Source organism: Amphiura filiformis, chromosome 4 (assembly GCF_039555335.1).
Source record: "Amphiura filiformis chromosome 4, Afil_fr2py, whole genome shotgun sequence".
Lineage (NCBI taxonomy): Eukaryota > Metazoa > Echinodermata > Ophiuroidea > Amphilepidida > Amphiuridae > Amphiura > Amphiura filiformis.
The window spans coordinates 83,069,521-83,095,529 of NC_092631.1; the positions used below are offsets into that span (position 1 = coordinate 83,069,521).

The following is a 26,009-nucleotide window of genomic DNA, read 5'->3' on the forward strand; positions in this document are numbered from 1 at the left end:
TTTACTTGCTGCGATTCAAATTTATTTACTTCAGAGTGGAAGGGAACATACAATATCTGTTGAATTTCATTATTATATAGTTTACGTAAATTGTACCATTCAGTCTCAGATCTTAATTCATAAGTCATATACTTTGATAAGCTTGTAATCGGCGGGAATTATTAGGCTGTTACCACTACACCGAAAAGTAGACCCACGTTAAGATTGATATAGTTGATCTGCCTGGTCTATATCTTGCGTGTTAAAGAAAGTAGACAAAGTATAGGACTTCAATTAATAATTTGTAATACTTCTGCCGATATATCACAAGACGATTCTCCAAATAAAATATATTGATATTGATCCGCGATGTTATAGGGCCCGCCGATTACGAGCTGATCAAACTATAGGTATTAAAATTTTGACGACAGAATCCATTTAATCACCATTCATTTAGAAAAGCATATTAAATAACACATCAAAAGTCCCTAAAAATCCAAGGAGTGGAACAATTTGCACAAGGTGGCATTCAATCCCCTCGCTATGAGTTCGGGCCTGACCGGAAGATGTACCGGTATAAATGTTTATTCTTATTCTAATTGCAGGGCTCCACGTAAATCAATATCGTGATTTGAGTTTAAATGGATGAAACGTTTTTGTCCCAACCATTGTCTTTGTGTACGAAGAAATATCTAACTATTTTTAAATATCTTGTCATACTTAGAGAATTTAGTAATACATTATTCATGGACTGTGCCTGTTTAAAGTGTAACGATTGTTTCTTTCTTTCGGAACTGTAAGTCCACCTTTTCTGGGGTTCACCTGCAATAGCATAATATCACGTAAAATATACATTCATAAAATACAAGAACATTACAAGGCAGATAGTCTTTTTTTGTCGAATAGATCCCAACACCAATATTTAAACTATCACATGTACTTTCTTCTTAAACGTGATTCAGAAGTATGGCATTCATGTGTTCTTGTTTAGAGTTTGGCCAAGATGTGGTAGGAAATATTATGCTTTGTGTAAACTAGAGAAGGTGTTCTAATGACCTTCTTTCCTCCAATCAACCACTTACGGAACGGACGTGATTATATAATTTAGATATATATATACTGATCTGAGAGCTCTTGTTAACAAGGTTATAGTAAATACCAAGTTAAATTTACTAATTTGTGACACATCTCCGTTTTTCTGTTTGCGAGTATATCACTATATACCCAAATTGTGGAAAGCTTGTAAAATAATAGATTGTATTTTCTTGTTTTATATCCGAGTACATTAGGTTGATTTAAGTGTCCCGATTTTTCTTCTTGTACGAGCTACAAATTGTAAATCTCAGACTTGATTTATTCCCATTATACCCCATTTATCTACTGTACAAAGGGCCTAATCTGTGAATCAGTTGATGGGATTTGAACGAATGCTCCGATACCTCCAAATACCTTACGAGTCGATTTATCCGTTAATGACCGGCATGACCGGTCGTATCTTCATTTCCGTGCTCTGAAGGTAATGCGAAACCCCTTGGAAATCGTTCCAAAGAATTCCACCGTTGTCAGACCGCGCATCCAGGAGATATTGCCCATTGATCCCAGAGTTATCACATGCGCCATACCACCATGGCCCGATTGTTAATGCGCAATTGGATTCGTTATCAGCATCGTTATCCATGTCTTGAGTAGAAAATGCTTGGAAGTTGTGATTAAACGCCAAAGCCAAAGCGTCCCCTGTAAAATATAAAAACATTATCAATTTATAACACCGACCTAGAGCTGCACAACGCCTTGGTCATTGTAACGTATCCTGTATAATCATGTCATGAAATAGGGGAAGTTTCCTTTATAATCATGCAATAGTTTGTTTATTATTACTTTCTGGAAAAACCCTATGATAGAAATGACAACATCATTTATGACGACTATTTATGTCAAGGGGAAAATCCCCTGAGATTGTAAAGTGAAATGACATCATGGGAAAACCCACAAGAAGTGATGTAATGTGAAAGGTTAATGTCTATTAATGAAACATTTGGGAAATCCCAGATGGTTTGCTAGAAAACATCATGCTTGTAATTATTCTAGGCAGACCTGTATCGATATGATTGTAATGTGAATGAATGTAAGAGAGCAATGTTAACCAGTTAAAATCACGATACTCAAGGAGTATTACTCAGTGTGGCCATGGAAATCATGAGTTTCCTACAGTGCTATTTAAAACAGCCTCTGAGCGATGAAGATGGATGGATGTTTTCACCGACAAGCTGGAAGTATGGTTATTTCAAAGCTACGAAAATGGACCAAAGTATACTGCGGATTGAAACGGACTTTATGAAAATGTTTACAATTATTATCATCTGGATACTGACAGGCTGCAATAGGCTTTATTAGGACAGAATGAAATGAGAGATTGTAAACTCTACATGCTTCAAAAAGAAGCACATTTTAACCAATAGCCAATAATGTGCTATCTTTAAGGGGGTACTACACCCCTGGTCAATTTTGTACCTAATTTTGCATTTTTCTCAAAAAGTATAGCGCATTGGTGACAAGTAAGATATGTATATTATAGGGGCAAGGACTACAACTACTACACTGAAAATTCAGCAACTCAAGGCAAGTAGTTATTGATTTATTGATCAAATATTGGTTTTCCCTCATTTTTGACTGTAACTCCACAAATGTTGTCTGTATTGAAATAAAATTTCCAGTGCAGTAGTTGTAGTCCTTGCCCCTATAATATACATATCTTACTTGTCACCAATGCGCTATAATTTTTGAGAAAATGGCAAAAACAGGCAAAAAATTGGACAGGGTGTAGTACCCCCTTAATACAGCAACGAAGGAGATTTATGAGTACACGAAAATGCTCATCTCGTCAAAGGATTAAAGTTCTTCTGTCGAATTGCTGGAGTCTGGTTTAATATAAACCAACACATCTGTCAAATACAGTGGAGCAGTGTCGAAAGAACCCAGGCTGTTTCCTGGAGAAAGAGTGATTGGTGAAAGAAGCACCATTCTTGGAGAAAGCATCGCAAGGGGATAAGCGTTTGGATAAAGCAGCGCAAGGAGATAAGTGTTTGGAGAAAGCAACACGTGAGGATTTTACTCGCAAGGATATTTATAAACGAAAGTGTACATTGGACTTCGCTGATTCTTACAGGACAAGTGAATAAGGATATATACATCATATATACTGTCCAGAGCATTGGAAGATCTCTATGATCACCAACAAGACGACTGCTGGTTAAATACTGATTAGTTTAAAAACTGTGATTGTGTGATTATATTGTGTATTCAATATTGTTGTTATATGTACCAATCATATTTTACTTTCAATTAAAGACTTAGATTTTGTAAACTTAATCAATCAGTGTATTTGTGTTGTGCATTCGTGTTAATTTAGGTAAAAGGTGATTTTGGCCTTGAGTCAGTACGACTCGTAACATCATGTTGATGAAATGCAATGTTGCCGCCTTCTAAAACCCTTATTGTCCCACTTTGGAGCAATAATCAGGGTAAGCGTACTTTTCATTATAGAGGCCAAGGCATGGATATTTCTATCCTTGTAAAAAGTTTTCTTCTAGAGTATAGATTGATCATTACAAAGTAATGAGTGAGTGATGAATGTACAGGGGGTGTGTGTGTAGGGGCGAGGGTGTGCAAGTTTGATAGATGGGATGAAAAGTCAGGGAGTGTCAGAAAGGGTTGAGGGAGAGAGAGAGAGAGAGCGGGAGAGAGAAAGAGGAGAGAGCGAGAGAGACAGTTTACTGGTATGTGTATTTTCAGATCCATTTTATACCACTGTTTTTTGGTTATCATATGTTATTTATTAAGTATTGTATATTTTGTAATTAAGTGCAGGGCGTTCTTGGAGATAAAGAAATAAAGAAAGAATAAATAAAAAAATAAAAATTATTATTAATTTTGTAATTTGACCCCTGTATAAAGTTTGACTTTTTCCAGCTAAAAGCTGTATCAACGTCGAAAAGTTCAACCTAACCACGCCTTAATGTTTCAAATGAACAAATCATATATCAAAATGTTCAAAATAGTCTGGGGAATCTTTTCTGCCATGTTGGCAAATTTGTAACCCGCGGCTTCTATTCCGTTGCTATAGCAACGGGTATGGTATTTAAGGATTTTTGTCATTTTTTGCCAAAAAATAGAGTAGAATAGAAACTTCATACTGTATTTGATGTGCATGACATAATGAAACATGGATATTTAATATCTATGAACAAATCTTTTTGGCCGATATAGGTGGCAAGCAATTTCTGGCAGATCGAGAAGGGGGTCAATCAAATTTTGGCACACCGTTTGAACCCCCTGCTCATAATTATGAATTAATTTTTAAGCTTACTTTTGCGAATTTGATTGACCGCCATGTTGGATTAATATATATTTTTGAGATCTACCCTGGATATATTATATTGATTATTATACCTCAATGAACAAACAATTCCCAATTTAATTCCCATTATTATGCCCGACCTATACCATGTATACCTTCACATCCAAGGAGCTCAAAACGCATGCTTATGTAGCTAGACCAAGCAGTGGGTTGTATCCGTACAGATTTGGCCTCAACTGGAGAAGGAAACATGCTGGTAGTTGGAGTACTTCGATCGGTGTTCCCATCAAATATCTATAATAGGTCAAACATAAAACAATTATATTAATCTAGAAAACACTACTTAAAATTTGATCGCTTACCGGGAGCGCTTTCACAGCACAAACTGCGTCTTCAGCCGGTTATGGCTCTGATGATTTATGGCTTGTTGACAACCTTCAATGACGTCACACTAGAAGAAGATGACGTCAAAGGTGTTATGTCTTTTAATGTAAACAATGCAAATGTAATATTTCATGTAATTTGGCCTACGGGCCACGAATTTGAAATAAATTTAATCTGAATCTGAATCTGAAAAAAGTCCAGTCCAGTGTCTCTGTTCAAGTTTGGTCCTTTTTTCCTGATGTGAATGGCTTCTAGGACCCTTCTGGAAAATTCTTTGGGTTCTTTTCACATTTACGTTTTCCCAGTCTATTTGATGGGTGTTTTTGCTCCTGGAAATATGCTCATGTACAGCAGATTTGGAACCGGAAGCCTTTGATTTATGTATAGCCGGTTTTCCAACTTTCTACCTGTTTCACCAACACCTTTGACGTCATCGTCTTCTAGTGTGACGTCATCAAAGGTTGTCAACAAGCCATAAATCATCAGAGCCATAACATCCGGCTGAAGACGCAGTTGGTACTGTGAAAGCGCTCCCGGTAAGCGATCAAATTTTAAGTAGTGTTGAAGTCAAAAAATTCTTCTAATTTAATTTATACCACTACTATGAATATACAATTTTATAATTATATTAATATTAATTTGAAGTTAGTCAGTGCTTTCACCTGTGAATTTTTACCCAGACAAGGGTAAGTTTCCAGTTACGTATATGCCTCAGTATTATTACGACTTGAAAATACTTGATATTCTAGTCTACACTTCGGTAAACATAAAAAAATCATCATCATCAGTCGGCTGCGCGTGCGGAACAGGCGACCCGAAGCTTTCTCCAACTGCTGCAATCTTGGGCTGGCGAAATAATTTTTGTTTGGCTGCAGCACACGGCTGTTTGATGTGATCATTTATTAGTTTTTCAAACAAAACATCATGTACAACCCAATTTTAGGCTTAAACAGCTAAAAGCGATATCATGCTAATGTATACAGATGCTTTTGAATAATTTCCACCTTTAAATTTCCCCTCTTTTACAAAATTATTCACTTTTACAGCATTTTTTAAAGCTTTTCGGATATAAAATGTATCTATTTATGACAAAATTGGTGGCGCTATTTAGTTACTGAAAATTACTCTTTCAAGCTTTTAATACACACAATTTCTTTTATTTTTTGATGAAATATATTTATAAAATTTCTTTGCTGCTTGTTTCACCTATTCCATCTGTTAAAGGCAGTATTGATCACCTAACCTTGCAAATTAATATAATATGAGTTAGGATAAATAGCGCCATCTATAGTTTGGATTTAGTTAATAATGAAGCCAATTCTATATACATCAAACAACCGTGAGCATATCTCTCAGGAGTTGGTGAACGTACTGCAAGCCCGGCCCCGTGCTCCATGCATCCGCAGGTATTCATGCTTGTCGGTGAACTTTAAAAACACCCCCCTTTACATCTTATTTCGCGAAGTTTTTAGGGGAAAACACCCCTTTTTTTAGCGATTTCGCGAATTATTTGCCCTTCGACAATACCCCTATATTTTCGTTAAAACGCGAACGATATTTCTAATATACCCTTTTCTGGCAGAAACGCGTAGGCTGCTCGATGAAAGTACCCCTTTTTTCAATTTCGAGAACACGTGGTTTGAAAAAATACCCCTTTTTTGTGTGTTTCGCGAATCGCGTTTCTTCATCTGAAAACGAGCATGAATACCCGCGGATGCATGGAGTGCGGGGGCCCGGGACTGCAAGCTCAGCATGTTCAGTGTGTGAGGTTGTCCTGGTTTCCTCTTGTGTTGTGGAACATTATCTTCCACAGGTTCGTCGTCTGTTAGACGACATGGCCCAAAATTTGAGTTCACGGGTCCTGAGTCTGGCAACTAGTGGGATGGTGCTGGTCAGATTGCACACGGCTTTATTTGGAATCCGATTAATACACTTGATGTTTAAAGACCCATTCAGTGATCCCAGCGCAAGAGTAAAAAAAATTGTTTATAAATTGCTTAAAAGTGAAGGATAAGTAATTCAAATTGTCATTTGGTATTTTTGAAATGACAAATTTGGCAAAAAACAAAAAAACCAGCAGTACTGACGAAGTTGAATCCCTATTCAAATACATGTAGCTAATATAGATACTGTCAGTATCTATATCAATTACAGATTCGTGTAAAATGTCTTATTTTGTCTTAAATACACGGCTTTCGGCTGAACCACTCGCAGGCTATGTTAGCACATCTATGACAATGACAAAGGTACCAAAATCTGAATTTTGATGATTTTAGTTTTACGATCGTCCGTCCGGATGAGCAAATCACTGAATGGGCCTTTAACATGACTCTGTAGCCAGATGTTGCGAATGCATTGAACTTGTTTCAATACAATGAACCGTACATTTTCAAGTGCTGGCTGAGGATTACAGTTGGAAGTCATATACAATTATTATTTGTAAATTCCGCCTTTTCAAAGCGCAGTCATATATTCTGTTTTCGGAATAAGATTCATCGGCGACGCAGGGGGTGTGCACCCTCTGTAGTGAGAACATTTGCAAAATAAGCACCTAATTGAACCCATTTGGTGGACCATTTTGGCACTATTATTGTGTAAAATTTTATTTGAAAAAGCAGACAATTTGTGAAATGTGAAATGGAGGCCTAATTGAAGCCATTCGTGGACAGGTTTTCACTATTATTGTGTAAATTATTGCTTTGAGCATAAAGTGTCGGGTGCTCAAAGCAGAAGCGAAATTTCACAGGCTATTGGACCGAGGACCCGCCTTCAAGTAATGCCTAAAATGATCACAGATAAGTAGGCTTGGGCCTACTCAATTACTTGCCATTTAACTTTTTTTATTCTTCTTTTTCTCCTTTTCGCCCTTTCTCTCCTCTCCTCTCCTTTTTTTTAACCGCGAGGGGGGGGGGCGTGACACCCCCTTGATCCGCACCTGGTCCAAAGCAGAAGCTAAAATGGGCATTTCTTTATCCACACTCTTAGGGCGGGTGTCTGAGTGAGGATGCCCCCCTCAGTATTTGGTACACATTCAAAATAAAGGCCGGATTGAAGCCATTAAATTAATTAGAATTCAAAAGTTCACGGAGATTCTTACAAAATAGGTTGGTCTCGAAGCAATTATATGCAATAGTATGCATACGACCTCACCCGCAGGCTGTTATGATAAACAAGCTCGTCGCCCCTGAAATGTAGGCATATCGATGACGAAAACCTCGTTTTTTTGCAATATTAGCTTCAATTTGGGGTAAAATTGAAGTGGGGTAGCCAGTGGCAGAAAATTGAGAAATAATGTAGGTAGAAATAATGTAGGTTACACAATCAAGATATATATCGATAAAATAACAAAACAGTTTTTTGTCATGCAAGATTCGCCAAAATCATCCTAAAAAACGGGCTTCTAAATTTTAATCGGTACTGCATTTGGTTCTGAAAAATGGCGACATTATTTCTTTGATCGGTCTGTAGCACAATGCAAAAAAGGAAAAAGTAATCACTCGGCGTAGTTTTTTACGGGGCACACATTAATTTGGAAAAAAAACATGAACACGTTTTTGATTGCGTGAACATGGTGCGTAAAAAGGATTAAAACGAAGGATATTCGAACGGATTCTTACAATTATGTATATACAAAAATAATGTAAAGCCATATCCAACGTTTCTCTCACTGGTATATTTTATTGCTGCGAAAACTTAGCTTTAGACGTTTATACATCTTTTATAGGTTTTGTATACGGTTCTTGTGTTAACCTTAAGGCAGCTGCCAGATAAAAGATGAAAAGTACAGGACTGAGACAGCCTCCATGGGGTATACCAATGTTAGTCCGGATGTTTTCTCCCAGATTTTTTCCTACCCTGATTTGAAGTTAAATATCTTTATCAGTATTTTCATAATGTCGTTCGTCGTCGTTGAAAGTCATTTGAAGAAGTTCGAATAGTGTTCCTCTTTCAACAGTGTCAAAGACCTTGGACATGTCCATTCCCAATATCTTATTTCTCGACCCAAGGACTCTGATCAAAATTGTACAATTGATTTGTTAGGAGTGGCCTTTCTTTTCCGTGTTCTTTTTCCTCAATCCTGTTTCTTTCATCACACATAGGCCAGCATGCTTATAAAGCTTGGCTTAAGCATTTTGCTTGAACCTGGTCCACCCATAAAACCAGTTGAACAAACAAACAACATTTCAATGAAGATTTCACATTTCATATGGTATAGTGATTGTATTTCATTATTTACCCAAACATTACGACTGGGAAATTTGAAAGCGATGTAATGAACAACTTATGTATCAAAACTATAATGACGTGTTTATTTATCACTGTTTATTACTCCCAAAGTTGCGACACGTGATCGTGGCATTTTTTGAATATCATGCAGTCTTCTTTCAACATGAAGACATAATTATTCATTAAAAAATTGTTGGTAAGTACTAGTGCTTTAAAGCTGAAAACAAGCAGGGTTTTCTTTAAGCATTTTACTGAAGGGGTATATTCCATTTTGTATCTTTTCAATTGTGAAATTTTCATCTAAATGGTATAAAACATTATCCAGAGGGTATTTGTTTTATTTTAACAACCCATTCTTTATCGACAGGACTCTGAGGAATCTAAAAAGTGGGAGGGGTTATGTTGGCGTGTGAGGACCAAAAATTGTCGCTAGTAAAATACTATTTATTACTACTGACTCGTGTCCCCACTAGCTACGATCATAATCACATGGTTCAGGTTTCAAGTTATACGTTCAAATTATAAGTAGCCATGGAAGACAATAGACAATTATTATATTCAAAGTGATGATGGGACATGCACGAACGGGAATACAGTACATGTCGTTTGCCGGACCAGAATTCAATTCACACGTACCAACGTATTAGATTGCTAATTTTGCTGTTTATAAACACATCTCCCACTGCAATATATACTGCGCCAAAAAAAGTATCCTTACGCTTGAAAGAAAAATCCTAATTTTAAAACTAAACCATATTTGGGTAAATATATTTGTTTACTAGATGCACTATGTCATCCGACACATTATGACACCCCATTGAATCCAATGGTTTCAGAGAGAACTGGACCTTCATCTATTCAATTGCTTCTAACTTTACTTCTTGAGGTCACATTGGATTCAATGTGGTGTTATAATGTGCAGGGTTAGATAGGGCATCTACTAAAAACAACAAATTTACCAATATATTGTTCAGTTTTGAAATTGTGATTATTTTTCCAAGTGTAAGGATACTTTTTTGGCGCAGTATATAATTATGCTTTACCTTTCCTAATCTTTCTTTGATTACTATGCTAATGTCACAATTGTTTTATAAGCAGACAATTTTATCCAAACATCACATCAAAGCTCCCATTGGGCGCCCCATTCCTTTTTAAAATGAATTTTCATTTAATAAAGTCACAGTTTCCAACATTTTCATGATATATTTTACTTAGATTCCGACCATTTACGACGAAATACTTAAGGAGCTATTATAATTGTTTTGGAGACACCTGTGACACACTGTTTGGAGCCGTTCACTGAGAGAGATGTATAGAGAAGCCATTATGGGATGGATGAGCCGACTCTAGTGTAAAAAAATTAAAATTGCTTAAAATTGCTTAAAAGTGAAGGACAAGTTATTCAAAAGAAAAATTTGGGAAAAAAACAAAGAAAATAGCAGTATAGACAAAGTTGTGCCCCCCATTCAAATACATGTAGCTAATTGTATGCTGTCAGTATATAAATTACAGATTCGTGTAAAATGCCTTCTTTTGTTTTAAATACATGACTTTCGGCTGAACCAGTAGCAGGCTATGTTGGGACAAGTATGATAATGACAAAGGTAACAAAATCTGAATTTTGATGATTTTTATGATCGTCCGGACGAGCAAATCACTGAATGGGCCTTTAATAAGACTAAAACGAATATTGCTACACATATAAATAGACTATTAAACTTACCAACTCATCTCCATTGGCATCTATTACATACTGTAATGGGGCATCACCTTCAGCGTACTGGACCTTGTATTTTGTCACCCACTGACTAGCCTCAGCTCTACCTTGCAATATTACTCCAGCAACTAGTCGGGAGGCATCTAAGTCAACCTGGATCCACTGGTCTGCGTTGTTGGCTCCGGCCACCCATGAACCAGTTCTGCCACCTCCAGCAAGGCGATTCAGACGAGCGTTTATCGCCCCATGATGTGCATTATATTCGCTTGATGCTGATATCTGACTGTCTGTTATTCGTCCGTTTTCCATCCCTAATTGCAAAACGCCTTCACAGTTTCCTGTAATAATGTACCAACTTTATTTCATAGTTTGAAGTTTGTCCTTTATTACATCAGTGCCAATAACATTTATTTAGAAGTTAACATCTTGTTCGTATTTTCCGATAATTTAGCGGATCAGATGGTCAACAACACTGAAGGCTAGTCCCTAAGGTAAGTTATGGAATCTATAATTAGTCCACATGGCAAGTTATGGAATCTATAGTTAGTCCCCAAGGCAAGTTATGGAATCTACAGTTAGTCCCAGGGTAAGTTATTGAATCTACAGTTAGTCCCAAGGTAAGTTATGGAATCTACAGTTAGTCCCCAAGGTAAGTTATGGAATCTACCTTTTGTCCCCAAGGTAAGTTATAGAATATACAGTTAGTCACCAAGGCAAGTTATGGAATCTACAGTTAGTCCCCAAGGTATGTTATGGAATCTACAGTTAGTCCCCAAGGTAAGTTATGGAATCTTCAGTTAGTCCCAAGGTAAGTTATGGAATCTACAATTAGTTCCCAAGGTAAGTTATTGAATCTACAGTTAGTCCCCAAGGTAAGTTATTGAATCTACAGTTAGTCCACAAGGTAAGTTATGAAATCTACCTTTTGTCCCCAAGGTAAGTTATAGAATATACAGTTAGTCACCAAGGCAAGTTATGGAATCTACAGTTAGTCCCAAGGTAAGTTATGGAATCTACAATTAGTTCCCAAGGTAAGTTATTGAATCTACAGTTAGTCCCCAAGGTAAGTTATTGAATCTACAGTTAGTCCACAAGGTAAGTTATGAAATCTACCTTTTGTCCCCAAGGTAAGTTATAGAATATACAGTTAGTCACCAAGGCAAGTTATGGAATCTACAGTTAGTCCCCAAGGTATGTTATGGAATCTACAGTTAGTCCCCAAGGTAAGTTTTGGAATCTTCAGTTAGTCCCAAGATAAGTTATGGAATCTACAATTAGTTCCCAAGATAAGTTATGGAATCTACGACGGTTAGTCCGAAGGTAAGTTATGGAATCTACAGTTAGTCACCAAGGCAAGTTATGGAATTTACAGTTAGCCCCAAGGTAAGTTATGGAATTTACAATTAGTTCCCAAGGTAAGTTATGGAATCTATAGTTAGTCTCAAGGTAAGTTATGGAATCTACAGTTAGTCCCCAAGGTAAATTATGGAATCTACAATTAGTCCTTGAGGCAAGTTATGGAATCTACAGTTAGTTCCCAAGGCAAGTTATGAAATTTACTGTTAGCCCCAAGGTAAGTTATGGAATTTACAGTTAGTCCCAAGGTAAGTTATGGAATCTATAGTTAGTCTCAAGGTAAGTTATGGAATCTACAGTTAGTATCTAAGGTAAGTTACGGATTTTACAGTTAGTCCCCAAGGTAAGTTATGGAATCTACAGTTATTCCCCAAGGTAAGTTATGGAATCTTCAGTTAGTCCCAAGGTAAGTTATGGAATCTACAATTAGTTCCCAAGGTAAGTTATGGAATCTAAGGTTAGTCCCAAGGTAAATTATGGAATCTACAGTTAGTCCCCAAGGCAAGTTATGGAATTTACAGTTAGCCCCAAGGTAAGTTATGGAATTTACAGCTAGTCCCAAGGTAAGTTATGGAATCTATAGTTAGTCTCAAGGTAAGTTATGGAATCTACAGTTAGTATCTAAGGTAAGTTATGGAATCTACAGTTAGTCCCAAGGTAAGTTATGGAATGTACAATTAGTCCCCAAGGTAAGTTATAGAATCTACAGTTAGTCCCCAAGGTAAGTTATGGAATCTACAGTTATCCCAAGGTATGTTATGGAATCTACATTTAGTCCCCAAGGTAAGTTATGGAATCTAGTTAGTCCCAAGATAGGTTTCTTATGGAATCTACAGTTAGTCCCAAAGTAAGTTATGGAATCTACAGTTAGCCCCAAGGTAAGTAATGGAATCTACAGTTAGTCCCCAAGGCAAGTTATGGAATCTACAGTTAGTCCCAAGGTAAATTATGGAATCTACAGTTAGCCATGGTTTCTCATGGAACAAATTTGAATAGCTTGACATTTGTCAGGGTTAAGTTTCAGGTGACTACATTCGCACTCGGAGGCCTGGATATTACATGGCGCTGTGATTCAGAGTAGGTAATGTCTTCCCCTCTCCATGTACCAGTACTTTTAGTTTGCACCTTACACAGCCCTTAAGAAGTCATGCAGCATAAACAAAACATTTCTAATCTATTACTTAGCATGATTAGTTACTCATCTAACTAATCTATTGCTGCAAATGACTCAGTCAACTCGCCACTGGTGTTTGGCGTAAGTATCCTAAATCGTTTCTGGGAATTGGCGTCCCAGAAAACTGTTGTGCTATGATGCTTACATCAACGTCAAGGGCGCAGACTTGGTTTTCAAATGCCGTTTGTTCTGTTCAATTTGATTATTTTAATCTAGAGATATGTTTAGTTAACAACGAAGAGGAAAAATCATAATTGTGCCACTTTTACTAGGGAAGAGGGATGTACATGTAAATGAATGATAGCATCAAGTTTATCAGGAGTTCCTTCGTGAAATCAAAATAATGCATCGCACAACAATACAAAATTGTTTTTACTGTTTTATTATGATACAGGTATAACGATTCCCTTTTCCACTTATTTGTGGGAAAGGGAGTCGTTAAACCTAGACCAAACAAAGTGGAAGCAGTCAGAAGTGCAAAAAGACCTGAGACAAAAACCAAGTTAAGATCTTTCCTTGGATTAGTTCGATACTACAGAAATAAGATAAGATAAATAAATATTTCACATTCTGCTGTAAAATTAAATACATGTAACTGTCAATTTTATCATGGTAAATACTGTTCTCTTTGTCACTCAAGACGTGTTTAAAGACAAACAAAATATTGCACACTATGTTGTAAAATTAAAATCATGTCATCGAAATATTGCATATCGTATACGTTTGAAATTTTACTTAGCATATGTTCTTTTATTAACTGTATTGTACAGGTATTTGGATACAACATCCTATTCAATTTTCCAAAAAGTGGCACAAAAGGGTTTTCATACATTTGTGTTTAGTGAAAAAGATCTCTGGATTGCCGAAACCAAAATGAATAAATCAAACGTTATTTGAAAGCTAGGACTGCTCCGTTGACGTTGATATAAGCATCATGTCACAACAGTATTACACATGCTTACCTGGATTGTTCAAAGAAGATACAACAAATAATCTATAAGCACTTGTCTCTTCTCCCAAACGAAATAGCTCATGTGTAAAAAAGTGTTTGGTACCATCCAATTCCTGCATGTCAATTCGCATCTCATATTTCTTTTGGTTTGTTATAGTAAATATATGTTCGTTTCCTAACCAAAACTCGCTACCGACGTAACCAAATCCACTCTTGTACTCCTCCCAGCCTCGGTTAAATTCAATGCTTCCAAACTCTCGCTTTTGGAAAACCTGAAAGTTGATCATTATAACGATTCATTTGCAAGAACAATCTTGTCGCTGGGATTGATTTTGAGATATGGTCAACAGAAGTGATGAATTTGATCATAAAATTTGCTGGTGTTACAAACCCGGGTCCGTCTATTATAGTCCATGGCCTTACGTAGCAAAATAGCCTTCCGTAGGACTTGACTGTTTATTTTGATTTTTGAACTGAAATCCAATTTTCATGGACCAATGAATCAAATGAACCATGCTGCCAATTTTTCTGATTGAGTATTTTTTGTGGGACATGAGAGCACCTCAGACCTATCGAACTGCATACTGAATACGAAGCCTGTCTTTCTGATATCAAATAATTTTCATTTTTGAAAATCACAATATAATACAAATTTTATGACAAATTATAAAAATTTGATATTTTTCAAATTTTTGATATATAACAGTCCTCGAAGTAAATTATATAAATCTAATGACATATTCTTAAAGTGTATGTAGCAGGGAGGAAAAGCCGACGGTCAATTGGAAATTTTGACCTTTCATATTGAAGATATGGATTTTTTCCCAAAAAGACCTAATTTTTTTGGTGTTTTGGGAAAAAATCCATATCTTCAATACGAAAGGTCAAAATTTTCAATTGATCGTCGGCTTTTCATCCCACCTACATACACTTTAAGTATAAATCATCAGATTTATAAAGTTTACTTCAAGTACTGTTAAATATCAAAATATCAATTTTAATGATTTGCCATAAAATGTGTATTAAATTGCGAATTTCAAAAATCCAAATTATTTGATATCAGAATGACATTCTTCGTATTCAGAATGCAATTCGATGTCTGATGTGCTCTAATGTCCCACAATAAATACTGTCCAAACGTTCATACCCCAGCCCTTAAGGGGGTAAAATCCAAGATGACGACCTAGCTAGTTTAGTAAGAAAAAATTAAAATGGTCCCTTCAAGTTGTCCAATACCTCCAATTCTTCCTCTAATCATAAGGAACAAAAAAGTAAATGGTTGCATATCTCTAGGATGATTGGTTTTGAGTTAGAGTGTGAAATATGCAAAAGGTCAACGACCTTTTTGTACACTCCCAGCAAACACAAAAACGTTTTAAAAACGTTTTTAATAAGTTATATTTTGGCTTTTGGTTTACATAAAAACGTTTTAATAACATTAAAATGTCGGGTTATATAAAACGTTTAAAACGTTTTGTATGAAAACACACTACAACAATATTTTTTAAATGTTTTCAAAAATGTTATTGTAAACATTTTTTGCCAAATATTTTGTCAACACTTAAATAACATTATGTTAAAATATTTGCACCCAGTAAACAGAGAAATGTTCTTAAAATGTGTTTTTCAAAACGTTTTAATAACATTTAAATGTCGGGTTATATAAAGGTCATGAAAACGTTTTTAATACGTTATTGCAAATATTTTGGGCAAACATTTTTCACAAAATATTTTTTCAATCCCAAAATAACATTCTGTTTAGAATGTTTTGTATCAAGTTTTCAAAAATGTTTTTGGAATGTTATTAAAACGTTTTTATACCCTTTATATAACCCGACATTTAAACTTTTTCTGTAAAACATTTTGTTTGCTGAGCAGTAGATTATTAAAAATGATTTTAATGTTATGAAAACGTTTTATACCCTTAATATACCCTTTATATAACCCGACATTTAAACATTTTCTGACAACCTTTTATAACCTTTTGCGAATGATGTCGAAAACGTTTTGTGTTTGCTGGGCTGATCTAATTTTCAAAATTCTCTGATTGAAGAGAAAATGGTCTCAAAATATTTAGATTGATGCAAAGAACAAGAGTGTATAGTCTTGCATCGATGTGTGTCCTAATTTAATGCTAGGGGGTATAATGTGGTCAAGGTGACCATGGTGACATAGGATCATGGTGGTTAATACCGATTGACCTTTGACCTGTAGTTTTATAACCATATATATACATTTCAGAACTATAACTTTTTTGTTTCGTGTGTCAAGTGGAATAATTTGAGACCATTTTTGCTTCAATCAGAGAATATTTGAGGTATTGCACAACTTGATCGCCAGACAAACCTTTGTTAATAAAGAATTAAAGGAAGTAATCAATTGGTTTAAAGCTAATAGATTGTCAATTAATGCCACCAAAACAAATTAGGCCTACATGATACTTGGCACACCCAAAATGACATCGATGAATCAAGACCTGCAAATCACATTAGATCATACGACTTTAGAAAGAGTGCATCAAACAAAATTCCTAGGTGTATTAATGTCTCACTTGGAAATGTCAGATTGATTGTGTATCTAAACTATTTCAAGATATGTCGTTAATATTGCCTTATTTGAATTATGGAGTACTTTTATGGGGAAATACATGTAAAACTTACTCAAATAAAATTGTAAAAAGGGGGCTATAAGAACGGTGGCAAACGGTCACTATAGAGACCACACAGCGCCATTGTTTTGCTAATTATAACATATTAAAAGTTAAAGATATGTACACACTGGAATTAGGTACATTCATGTACAGGCACTCTATAAATGAGCTGCCCTGTTCATTTGATAATTATTTTACCAAACGTTCTGACATACAAAATAAAACAACAAAATGAACATGAACCTCTCACCAAATGACGTAAGGCCTCAGACTATTAATTAAATGTATTATTATACAGATTTGTTTCCCTTCTTCTCATCATAATTATGCACTATTCCAGAGGGGTATGACCATAGATGAACTCCTGGGTGGGGCAGCATTAATTAGCATGAGGCCGAATTGATATGTAAATAGCGCATTGTTATTTAAATTTGTGCCCAGATGTATTGAGGGCGACAGTCATGTTATCCAGACGGAGAATGGCTGCATATGCCGGGCATGTCAATTTGCTGAGTGGAGGCTGATAATCACCTTTCTGTATAGGTAATAAGCTAGTATATTTCGTGTACCAGTTGGTTATAACAAAAAATTAGTATCATATTAAATATATTAAATGTATAAACTTTGAAATTTACATGAATTTGAAGAGCAGAGCTTCGAAATCTAGCTAAGTCAGGTGATGTGAAATTCTGCTGCGTGACCTCCTCTGCGTGGTAGAATTATATTCATAAAACATTGAATTTAACAGATATCACGGGCAGCCAACAACGATTTATCAGCATTTGAAATATATGTTAATTAACAAAGATAAATAATAAAGCGTACAAATGGCAATTAACTAGTAAACAAGCCTGAAATCTTAAAATGTTGCCACGTGATTTCCCAAACACATGATATATCAACATGTGACCACTGTTCAGATTTACCGTAAATATTTGGAGTATTGATGCACGGCTTGCCCATACACTTTGCATTTCTTTACCTCCGTATAAAATCAATAATTCATGCTGGTAGCCAAGTAACATTCTGTCTGCTTAGTGCAGAGTGGTATTTTATTTTACTGGAGAGCATAATAGAAATACATAAGACGAATAAGCCGCCATGATGGAAGGTCAGGTCGGGTATCAAAGGTTATTATAACTTAAATATTACTTGTATTTCACACCTTGCCTCTGTCACATATTTCCTTCATATTATTGACAGCAAGTCCTAATTTTGACTTTGCTATTGCAACATGTCATTTCATATCAAATTAGTAGACTTTCTTTGAAAAAACATATCACTGGTGCCTGATGGGAATACCCGTCCGCCATTTCATTAAACTGGATCGTTTTCGCCTGGTTTGTGCCCAGATGTATTGAGGGCGCGCTATACTCTCATTGAACAGGCAAAGTTCGCAAAACTAACAACGTTGTTATTTGCCAATATCAATTAACATGATCCAAGGGGTCGAACATGAATTATTCATAACGGATCGATAACTGGCCTCACTTTCTAGCTAGTAAACCAGCGGAATTTTTCATAGGTTTTGCGTTGCTAATAGAACAACCGTGAATTTAGTGTCACCCCCTTGGTATGACGAAGTACATCAGCCTCATAGATCGTGTGCAACTGATGGTAAACAAGGGGTCTTACCGTCTTTGTGATTATTTTGTCTTTTAAGATTATATTAAAATATGAGCATACTTGATTCCATCCAGTGACGTTGCGTGAGTCTTCCTATGGAGGTGGGTTGGGGATGTTTTGTGTGTGTGTGGGGGGACCGACCAAGATTTATGGGACACCGGATCTGATGGGGGAGGGCACAAACCGTTTTTCGCCAATTTTCATATGGGATTTTCTCAATTTTCCAATCGATGGGGGGTGGGGTCCCTATGACTTTACGCCATCTGACTGCTTGCTTCCATAATGTGAATCAACGTAAAATCCCACAGAAGATTTTCGCAGCATCCCGGAATACACCAGGCACAAAAAGAAACTCGTCAGTTATATTCATCCTTGCTGTTGAATAACTTGATAATTTTGGATTATTCTGAAATATACATTTTGTTAATTGGACTTTGCTTTCTCATTTGACACCCTGTTCGTGAAAAACGAACAAGAATAGACCAAGATATGCGCCTCCAAAGCCTCAAACCCCAAAATCAAAAGTTGCATTTTCAACGATTTTCAATGGGAACGCATCGTTGTATTCCACACAAGCACCACGGGCCAATCAATAAAGCACACAGTGTAACAGGCACAATTGAATCGTTAAAATTGCAACTTTTCATTTTGGGGTTTGAGAGTTTGGAGGCGCATATCTTGGTCAATTCTTGCTCAATGTTCACAAACAGGGTGTCAAATGAGAAAAAAAAGTCCAATTAACAAAATGTATATTTCAGAATAATCCAAAATTATCAAGTTATTGAATAGCAAGGATGAATATAACTGACGAGTTTCTTTTTGTGCCTGGTGTAGACCATGTGCTGTAAATGCTACTTACGTGAAATTACGCGCTATTTTTCAGCCAGACCAAAAAATGACATAATCTTTTATACACACATGCACCGGGAAAGGATTGCAATGTTCTTTCATGTGAATATAACCAATTTTACACACTAATGGAGTTGTGCATTTATAGGAACTACCCTTTTGTTATAAATTTAGTAGGCTATAATAGCCTTTCGAACTTAACGCGCTGAAGGTCGCGGTCTACACCCAGTGAACTTCAAAAGAGACCTCCGTGTCAAAATGACTGGTTCCCATTTTTCATAACCCTATTGGTATTAATTTCGCGAGGTCATAAATTTTGAACACTTGTTATGAGTACAAGAGACCCCCCAGTTACCCATAAATACCATCCGAAACCTAAGTGCCTCAGTGATATTTGCCGCAGTAAAGCCTCCTTCGTGTAACTTGCATTCACAAGAAACAATTTTAGGGTTAATTGCAAAAGCATGGTGCATTGTGGCGATCTTCATTGGCAAAGTCCATTGATGTTACAAATATGTAATTATTGAATGCACGAGTGAAACTGATATCTGTATAAGAGATTAACTTTGACAAAATACTTGTACAGAGAGAGAGAGAGAGAGAGAGAGAGAGAGAGAGAGAGAGAGAGAGAGAGAGAGAGAGAGAGAGAGAGAGAGAGAGAGAGAGAGAGAGAGAGAGAGAGAGAGAGAGAGAGAGAGAGAGAGAGGGGGGGGGACAGAAATCGGGGAGAGGGTGGACTGAGAGAGGGGATAGAGAAATAACAATCTCTATAATGGCATATTCAATCAAATAATCAACTGTTAACGCAGGAAGAGTATCAATGAAAATAACATACTTTGATAAAAAGATACTTTGATTGATCAAACAATAAAATTTGTACAATTTTGAAAATAGAATGACACAAGTATGCCGCTTATGTTGTGCTTTGATATTTATATGTCTATCAAGATAATTTCTTTAGCCACCAGCTAAGCTTTGTTTCAATAAAATCGACAGTATAAAAGTGACGATATGGCCAATGATGTAACCTTGTCTTAAAACCGCTTGGGCCACAAAAGTGACTGAATAGAGTTGGAACCATGGACGATGCTCTTATTATAGGTAGTTTTAAACAATGGGGTATTCGAAGTGGTAGAAATGATTACATAATAGAATCATTGAGTTTTTGAAAGTCACAACTAATCACTGACATAACAACCTCATTTACTATAAATTGTGGCTGCAGCTCAACGACTTCAACCCCAATTCACGTTGAAAGAGCGTATTTTTATGGTTGTGACATTCGGTATCATATGGAGTCAAACAGAAACCATAAGATTGTTTATAGCTCATTTTCCAAACTCATGTCTTCCATCAAGGCATACAATTACATACAACTATGAGAAGTATGTGGAATTTGTTAACAGAAGTGCTGGCAATAGTGGTCGCCCCAGAACAGCTAGAAGCCAAGCTGAACTTAATTTCAAAATCCTATCGTTTTGTACTTATGGATGCAAAAACTGTTTTACCAACGATATCTCAGGGATATGAGAAATTACTTTATCTATAAGATAATTTGAAAGAAATTTCATGACTTTATTTATAGATTTTAAAGAAAGATCATATTATCATTAAGTTCATGTTAATTATATGAAGAAACACGACTTATAATTCTTTTGTGTCAGTTCTTTGATAATGCACGATAAGCATATCTACGCGGTACAAACTTGATGTGCGTAAACGTGGCAAAAGTGGCCCAACACGTTTTCTGGACGTTTTTAATTAATCGGACATAACTTTTGAACCCAAGCTAGTAAAGAAACCAACTAAACGTCTTCTTTTAGCCAAGATATTACTGATTGTATTGCATATTTGTGCTATAATTCGTTTAGTTTTTTCCTGAGAAGTCAAAATGCAATTGTATAAAGTTTATTGTTACACCCTGTATAATAAGATATCGTTCAAAATGAGAGACTACCAGCTGAATCATCACCTACCGTCCAACCGCCGCCATCTGTCTCCATATCACACCAGACATCTATAGGGTTACGGTTCTTAGCATTGACTGAAGGGTAAATCGTGTAAATCCCACTCTGTGTTTGACCGGTCTGAATGATATCAAAACAATCTCTTGGATAATCTTCATTGGTTACTATTGGAAAAATATAAAAGAAAAAGAGTATCAAGATCTAATTGCTGTACTGGAATTTGTTTTTGAAATGTGAGCAGTGTATATCCCAAATTGGCAAATGTATAAAAAAATGCCAATTTGCGAGCGCAGCGAACACAAAAAATCAGGTTCTATACGTTGTTATTGATCAAAAAAGGTCAAAATCTTGGGAAGAAAGTTCACTTTTCACAAAATCTCCCCCCCCCCCCGGAAAACTAATTAATTTTGCATATTAACATTAGCAAAATGATTGACGTAATATATTTCTATTTTACTTATATTACATAGCCTAGTCTCAGCGGGGATAGAGATATACCAAACATGCCAAAAGACAGGCAAAGTGTGGCAACCTTTTTTCCCCTGTATTGTAGTTTTACCCCTGATGTACCCTCTTCACTGCAATTGTTAAATTTTAAAAATAGTTATACCCGCATGCGAAGCATGGACGGGTATATTGCCATCCTGTGGTTTCTTCTCCTCCTTCTCCTCCGTCCATCAAACACATCATTCTGTCAAGGCTAGCGCTAAAACTACAAAGGCCCTGGGGCCCATATGTGGTACACTTATGGGCCCTACCCCGTAGAAGTGCCTTTTGCCCATCTTGGTAACAGAGGTCAAAGGTCACGGGCCCCAGGGGCCCAAATGTGAAAATACAAAGCACGCCATTTCTCATCAAATGAAGCAGCCTCAGGGCCCTGAGTTGGTACACTGATAGCCCTAGGGCTACTCTATATTTTCAAATATACAAGAGCCCCATATGTTATATATTATGGGCCCCAGGGGCCCAAATGTTAAAATATAGTGCAACAGATTGACAAGCCTAGCTCTAAAAGTACAAGATCACTAGGGCTCATATGTGGCATATGTATGGGCCCTAAGTTGTAGATGTGCCTTTTGCCCATTTTGGCCCCAGATGTACAAGGCTGGGGCCCTAGAACCCTAATGTTAAAACAAAGGGCCGGCCGTTTCTCAGCAAATAAAGTAGCTACAGGGTTCAGATTTGGTACACAGATAGGTCTTTTAGTATTATATTGTCATATGTATATATAACCCCCATATGTCACATAATATGGGCCCCAGGGCCCCAAACGCTCAAACATAGGGCCGGCCGTTACTCAGTAAATAAAGCAGCTACAATGCCCAGCTTGAGTCTACTGATAGCACTTGAGAATCATACTTTAAAATATGTACATGAGCTCCATAGGTAATATATATTGGGCCCCAGGGCCCCAAATGTTAAAACGAAGGGCCGGCCGTTTCTCATCATATAAAGCAACTTTATGGCTCAGAATTTGTACACAGATTGCACCTGAGAATTACATTATTATATGTACACATGAGCCCCATATATCACATAATATTGGCCCCAGGGCCCCAAACGCTAAAACATAGGGCCGGCCGTTACTCAGTAAATAAAGTAGCTACAGTGGCCAGCTTGAGAACACTGATAGCACTAGAGAATTATACTTCAACATAATTATGTACATGGGCCTCATAAGTCAAATATTATGGGCCCAGGGCCCCAAATGTTAAAATAAAGGGCGGGCCGTTTCTCATCAAAGAAAGCAGCTTCCGGGCTCAGAATATGTACACAGATAGCACCTGAGAATTATATTGTTACTAACACCCACACACCCATCCACCCCACACACGTAGGACTAAACAGACAGATCGTATTATATCATAATTGGAAATACCAGCGTGAAGCGTTAAGGCTGTTCCAGTTAAATTACATACCCATTGGCTGTTCCGTTTAATTTACATACTCCCTCTGAAATGGCCCCAAAAGGCTGTTCCGTATAATTTACATACTCCCTCTGAAATGGCTGTTCCATTTAATTTACATACTCCCTCTGGAAAGTTTCCCCTAATCATATTGCATAGCATCACTGTGAGTAAGAGATACTGACAACAGCAACCTATGGAGAGTAAGAGAGACGACTCCCCTGGGAGGGACTTTTTACAATTTCTTTATTTTAAGTGCTACGACAGTGCAACCTACATTCAATTAAAGCTTGTGACTTGGACTTTCACTTTTTACATTTTCTGCCCAATTGGGCGACTGTTTACAATTTCTTTATTTTAAGTCCTCAGCAAATAAGGACTGTAAGTTTAGGTACACCGATAACATGCGGGTATAGCCGTATTTGTGTACAAATATATAGCCTTCTAGTTAATTTTTCTGCACCATTAATCGTTGATCAAAACCAGTCTTTTAAACTTGATTCACCTAGCACATTAAGACTCTCTAAACACAAAGAACGGTATGAGTGAAATACATGTAAAGGAGATCCCAAGGCTTGTTACAGCATGTATAAGGGGTGACATTTCACCCCAAGTGCATGATTTTTCTCGGGAGGGGGAAAACGTCCAATATAGCGCAACCTAGCGAAAACATACAGCCTTGCGTTAAAGGGGACCAAGGAATAATATTGATATGCTTTCGTTTTGATATAAACAAACTAATCACACAAAGAAAGTCCGAACTCATGTAACCCATCATTTGTAAAAATCTGACTGTGTTATGACAATTTGATTGATAAGGTCGTATGCAGAATCCTGTTAGCTCTAATTTGCTACCAAATGTGCTATCAAACACTCTAAATTGACAGATTGATACCAGTATATGAAATTTGGTGCATTTTCAAAAGTTGCAAATCAAAACGATGCATGCGGTCGAAATTGCTTAGCATGACAATGTAGTCAAGCTTGCTTGCCCACAATGGCCCCTGTCGACTATCCCAAGTGCCCGCTTTATTCAATTGTTAATTTAAAACGCATGGATTATTACAATGCTTCACTGATGAATACTAGGGCATGACATGACCTAGCGGTTTTTTTCGAGCTATAGACGAATCCAATTTCATGCATTCCTACTCCTCAATGGCAGCCATTAGCCGCGACGGGGACCCATGCGAACCAAATATGGCAGACCAAATCCTGACCATGACTTGGCTCGTTGGATTCGTCTGTATCAATAGTCGCGCCGGTCGCGCTCTGCATCTGCCATTCACCTCTACAGTTCCGCCTGGTCCGTTTTTAATTTGCAACTTTTATAAATGCACCAAAATTCATATACTGGTATCAATGTCTGTGAATTTAGAGTGTTTGGTAGCAAATTGAAGCTAACAAGATTCTGCACACGACCTTATCAATCAAATTGTCATAACAAGATCAGGTTTTGGTGTAGAACGGGTTACATAAGTGCGGACTTTCTTTATGTGAGTACTTTATTAGGCCTCTGGTGCAAGACATATGGAAATAAAAATGCAACCATTAAAAGCCAAAATTTTGTTTTTGTATTGCAAATACTAACCTTGTTCTCGACACGAGCAAATTAGATCTATCAATTCTGCAGTCGTCGTCGAAGACTCATTCTGAAGAAAATGAAGACCAGGGCAAAATTTATGTTAGAATAATGTCTTTAAGGGCTCTGGTACCAACATTTGGACAGTATTTGTGTGGGACATGAGAGCACATCAGACATATCAAAATGTATTTTGAATACGAAGGATGTCTTTCTGATATCACATAATTTTGATTTTTTGATATTCGCGATATAATACACATTTTATGGCAAATAATAGAAAAATTATATTTTCAATATTTAACAGTCTTCGAATTTTCAATTGATCGTCGGCTTTTCATCCCAGCTACATACCATTTAAGAACATATTATTAGATTTAAAAAGTTTACTTCGAGCATTGTTAAATATCAAAAATTTAAAAATATCAAATTTTAATAATTTGTCATAAAATTATATCGCGAATTTAAAAAAAAATCAAAATTATTTGATATCAGAAGGACATTCCTCGTATTCCGAATGCAATTCGATATGTCTGGTGTACTCTCAGCTCCCACAAAAAATACGGTGCAAACGTATTGCAAATCCAATTCCTTAACATTATTTAAATTTCCGACTCGCGAATCTCGATATGTCGATAAAAGTAAAAGGAACTAATATTCAATAATAAGGCACACATTTTTTCTGGCCGAAAGACAATATACGAGTAAAATAATTGTCTTCACACAGTTTAGCGATAAACCATTCACTCTGTGTTTATCAAAAGTAGAAAACTTTGTAAGAAAGAAAAATCTGTCTATGAAAAAGAAAAAAAATGATTCTGACGTTCACAATTTGCCTTTGCCCGTTTAAATATAGAATGAGACACATCTGTGTAACAAAGGAACTACAACCAATTTAAATGACGCCCAATAATATGTTTCAGTTTGACTAAAAATCTCTAAACAAAATATAAGGCACACAATATTTTTCGGCCAAATGACAATGGCCGAGTAAAAGATTGTTTAAAAGACTGTTTAGTAATAAACATCAAGCATTCAAACTTTTATATTATCCCCAATGGAGAACAAACATAATGTCTTACCACTAAATCTTCAACATTTTCGGCGTCTAGCTGATCCGATGCCTCAGAAACCAGAAGCCTACAGCAAAACAGCACACAAATAGCAAAATGTACCAGTACTCCCATTGTTTCGTATGCTTGAGTCAACACTTGTTCCAAAAACTGAACAACGTCTGCTCTCTTCCAAAATTACATCGATATAAAAACTATCCTGTCGATCC

General features: G+C 36.5%; 1 protein-coding gene across 1 annotated transcript; it reads right to left on the reverse strand.

The window, feature by feature from the left end:
* On the reverse strand, window positions 1-26,009 carry LOC140151536 (uncharacterized). Its single transcript, XM_072173912.1, has 7 exons — window positions 25,810-26,009; window positions 24,737-24,797; window positions 21,248-21,402; window positions 14,157-14,418; window positions 10,671-11,002; window positions 4,492-4,630; window positions 1-1,713 (listed from the first exon to the last, which is right to left on the reverse strand). The coding sequence occupies exons 1-7, from the start codon at window positions 25,912-25,914 to the stop codon at window positions 1,442-1,444; spliced, it is 1,326 nt and encodes a 441-aa protein (XP_072030013.1). The 5' UTR covers window positions 25,915-26,009; the 3' UTR covers window positions 1-1,441.